Source organism: Octodon degus, unplaced genomic scaffold (assembly GCF_000260255.1).
Source record: "Octodon degus isolate 3935 unplaced genomic scaffold, OctDeg1.0 scaffold00138, whole genome shotgun sequence".
NCBI classification, from domain to species: domain Eukaryota; kingdom Metazoa; phylum Chordata; class Mammalia; order Rodentia; family Octodontidae; genus Octodon; species Octodon degus.
The window spans coordinates 4,719,968-4,724,373 of NW_004524714.1; the positions used below are offsets into that span (position 1 = coordinate 4,719,968).

The window sequence follows — 4,406 nt, forward strand, 5'->3', positions numbered from 1 at the left end:
TTAGTCCTGTCAGAGGTGGATATTCTATTGGCATCTAAATACTATAGGTGTTGAATTCAGCAAAACAATCTAACACTGTCTAGCAGTCTATAATATTAGTGGGTTATTCTCAGAAGTTATTGACTTGAGCCTTTTACAGCTCATCGTATTAATATGGCTTTACTTTATATACCTTGTTTTTATACTTTTCTGCTGGATGATTAAGACAAAGATAAAGCAAGACCTATATAAGAAGAAATGTAACTTTTGTATCTGGTAAGGTCAGTCAAGTACCCTCAGGATTTATCCTGTAGCCCTGTACCACACTTCATATATCCTTTGTCAGTGTCAGCCATAAGGATGAGTCACGGCCATTGTATGACCAATTTGCTCTCTGTGAACAGCTGCTATAATTTATATGTACAATGTCCCCCACAGTCTCATGTGTTCAAAGGCTGGCTTCTGGAAAGTAATTAAGTCACAGGGTGCTATGCTCATCTTGGATTAATCTACTGATGAGTTTATAGCTAAATGCACTGTCAGGAGGTGGGGCCTGGTGAGAGGTGGGTGTGATGGGAAGGGGGTATTCTTTTTTTTTTTTTTCGCGGAACCAGTGATTGAACTCAGGCCCTTGCGCTTGCCAGGGAAGCGCTTATTCCACTGAGCCATCTCTCCGGCCCCAAGGGAAGGGGGTATTCTTATCCTTTGCTCTTACCTCTCTCTGCTTCCTGGGGAGGCAGCTTTCCTCAACCATGCCCTCTGCCATGCCACTTCTGCCTTAAAGGCAGTCAACCATGGACCAAATCCTCTGAAACTGTGAGCCAAAATAAACCTCTCTTCCTTTAAATTATAAGTGTCAAGTATTCTTCCCAGTGACACGAAAGACACTAATACAATAGCCAACTTACATGCAAACATACTGCTTATTTTGCAATCAGGCAAATTCTCTTCTAGTTGTATAAGTGTGCTCAACCTTACCTTGCTCATGTTCTAAGAGCTGTAGTGCTTCAACTCCATTACTTCCAGAAGGTCCTGCTCCAAGTTCTGATACAGACTCTCCCTCCAAGTCTAGAGAAGATACTGAATTGGAGCGATTTGAAGGACCTAGAGAAATGTTTACCCCATGAGCAACCTTTTAAAAACACTGATTAGCAATCATACAATTTTATGCCTTAAGTGAGTAAAGACTGACTAAAGTTCTTTCAGTATAATACACACCTTGAAAATATTACATGCCCCTTGAGCCAGCAATTCTGCTTCTAGGTCTTTACTCTAAAAAACTAATCCAAAACTAATCTAAGTTTGCTTGCTGCAGAACCTCCTATAACAGTGGTAGCACAGGCACAGAGAACACTGTCTGCATATGACCAAAGTCATACCAGCCAAAGTTTGACAAATTATCAACAGGCATAAAGCAGATACCACATTAATTATGCAAAAGCACACCAAACGCAAACTTTCACATTTCAGTAAAAAGCTACTGGGTTGGGGAGATAGATTGTAGTTCTAAGTGCCTGCCTGGCAAGTGCAAGGACCCAAGTTCGATCCCTGGTACCACATGCCATTCTGGCCCAGAAGCCCTGGGTGTCTTGTGCTGGCACAGGACTGTAATCCCAGCAGTGGGGAGACTGAGACAGAAGGATCACAATGAGTCTGAGCTGCGCAGCAAGACCCTATACCAAATAAATAAAGTTTTTTTTAAGAAAGCTATTTATATTATAGAAACCTCTATAATTTTCTTTTAAATCGAAAGATGTTAATGTATGAGTTCTTTTTTCCAAACTAAAAACCTCAATATTCAGGTTTAATGGTAGGGTTGGCACTTCATGATAAATAAGTGGGTTCTGGGTTGCAGTTTAGGCACTCAGTCTCTAACAAGCTCACCATCACTGTCCTATAATGTCTTAAATATATAAGCAGTTCAGCTATCTACTCATAGAAGAATTCTGAAACAACTTGTAATATGCCCATTTGAAGTTAAAGAAAAGAGTCACTTAAAACTACATTACTTAAGAGTAGAAAAATACAAAGGGAAAAGGATATTATTTTAAAAAGTTACAAAACATCACAAACATAATTTGCTAGTACCAGAAGAGTAAGATTATAGATGTTTCTAGTTCTTTCTACATTTTCTAGAATGAGTATGCATTACAATAAGTCCCTGAGTTATAAATATTCAAGGAAGCCAATGAGATAGCTCAGCAGACTAAAGCGCCTGCTTAGGCAAGCGCAGGGACTGTGGTTCAATCCCCAGCACCACAGCCCCACCCCCAGGGCGGGCAGAGCCAGCAAAAGTTAGGTTATAGTGGCGCACACCTATAATCCCAGCGCTAGAGAGGCTGAAAGCAGGAGGATCACCACAAATCCGAGCTACATGGTGAGATCCTACAACAACCAAATACATTAAAAATAATAAAGGGGCTGGGGAGATGGCTCAGTAGAATAAGCGCTTGCCTGGCAAGTGCAAGGTCCTGAGTTCAATCCCTGGTTCCACAAAAAATAAATAAATAAATAAAAATAAAATTCAAGTTGCGAACTTTCACAGATATGAGTGGACCTCTCATTAGCAACATTTGTAGATGCAAACAAATCCTAGAAGTAGTTCTTGTGTCTGCTGGTAAAAATAACATATAGTTTGTGTGTGTGTGTGTGTGTGTGTGCGCGCGCACGCGTGCGCGGACATGCATGCTTGAGGTTTTCTTTGAACAGTTATATTGTCCATTTGTGTCAAGGTTATATTCAGACTTTCAAACATTCCCCCAGGAAGCAACTCACTCACAAATCAGGGATTTATTACAGTTCTGTGATTTTTTTTGGGGGGAAGGGCTAGAGAAAAGAGGTAATTGCATTTATCTTTACTGGATTTTTTTATCTTTACTATTAAAGTTAGTAAACTTTCATATTTTTTCATTTAAAAATTGTCATAAAAATAGTCCTAACAGGTGGAATGACACATTATCAATCCAAAATATTGGCTTATGATTTTTTTTATTCTTATTTCCACTGTATCTTGTTTCATAAAGGTGTGAGCATAAAGAAAAAAAAAAAAAAAAGAAATACAATCATTGAAAGTACACAAGGGCCCGCAAGATAACTTAGCAGGCAAAACGCTTGCTTTGGCAAGCTCAGGGACCACGACTTAAACCCCAGTCCCACATGCCATGCCGGCCCTGTCCCTGGGGTGCCCTGAGCTGGCGACAGAGTCCAGGTGTGGTGGCAAATGCCTATAATCCCAGCACTGGGGAGGCTGAAACAGGAGGATCACAAGTCTGATCTGTGCAGTGAGACCCTGTACCAAATACACAAACAGAAAAAAAAGTACACAGACCCTTCTGAAATGCTAGTAAGTCCATTTTCGCCCATTTGTACATGCAGCATATCCTTCTAAAGGAGCTCTATAAGCTTTTATATTAATACTGAGAAAAACTTGCTATTATTCTATTTAAATTCTTCGTTTTATATAACCAATAGCCTCTAAAACCTTAAGGAAACAAGCTTTAGAGATAACTGTTCAATGCTCAGAAGAGGAAAATTTCATTCCTCAGTGAGCGGCACAGATGGTATAATTTATAAGGCTCCTTTAAAGAACACAGACAAAATAGTACTTGAATCACACAACTCCTGGAATGAAGTAACCCTTCACCTTCAGATATGCCTTCCAGATTATCACTGCAGAGGGAAAAGCGCAAGGTTTTATCAGGTTTACCGTGGAGTTTGTTTTCATCAACAGGGACATCTCCTTGTCCTCCATCTGAAAGTTGCATGTTTAGGACCTGAAAAATACAATGTCAATTCTGGTTTATCACAAATGAAAGACTACTGATAAGGAAATAAATCCCAGCAAATACATATTGAAATTCTTAACAATAAATGATCATTTCGAGCTAAACCCCATTTACAAAGGCTGGCAAGTTTTTAAAATCAATGAGTATCAGTATAAAAAATTTTAACAGATACTATGCCTTTCCATCAACCTATCAGTGTCAGAGATTAAATAATCAGACATAGTCAACAGTAGTTGAGATTATAAAATCAGAAGCCTTTAATATCCTTTTTGCTTCTGTTATTCCATGTATGGCCATGTAAATCTATTCTGTTAGCTTAGCAGTCAGCAAGTGATCTGGCAGATTTAACACCTCGAAGCCAAAATAAAACCACCCCAAACCTTTCAAAGTCCTTGTACACTGGCTCTGTGCAAGGACACTTCCTCAACACTTAGCCAGTCACTGTGCACCCTGCGTTGGCATTCACTTCCTATCTGCAGGCCTTCCAAGTTTTTTCCTAAACATATGTACAGCTTCCTTTATTTTTATTTATTTATTTTATTTATTTATTTGCGGAACCGGGGATTGAACTCAGGCACTTGAGCTTGAAAGGCAAGCGCTTATTCCACTGAGCCATCTCCCCAGCCCCAGTAAAACCTCAGA

At 39.6% G+C, this 4,406-nt stretch overlaps 1 protein-coding gene across 5 annotated transcripts in view; it reads right to left on the minus strand.

Moving 5' to 3' along the window:
* The window catches only part of Gapvd1 (GTPase activating protein and VPS9 domains 1), a 126,162-nt gene that overhangs the window by 44,013 nt on the left and 77,743 nt on the right, over positions 1-4,406 (minus strand). For 3 of the 5 annotated variants that reach the window (XM_023701627.1, XM_023701625.1, XM_012516999.2), the window contains exons 8-9: positions 3,623-3,752; positions 958-1,083 (exon numbers count right to left, since the gene is read on the minus strand). In XM_023701627.1, the coding sequence (XP_023557395.1) occupies positions 958-1,083; positions 3,623-3,752 (256 nt within the window). The remainder of the gene's footprint in view (positions 1-957; positions 1,084-3,622; positions 3,753-4,406) is intronic. The other 2 variants (XM_023701626.1, XM_012517000.2) reach the window with 1 other exon arrangement.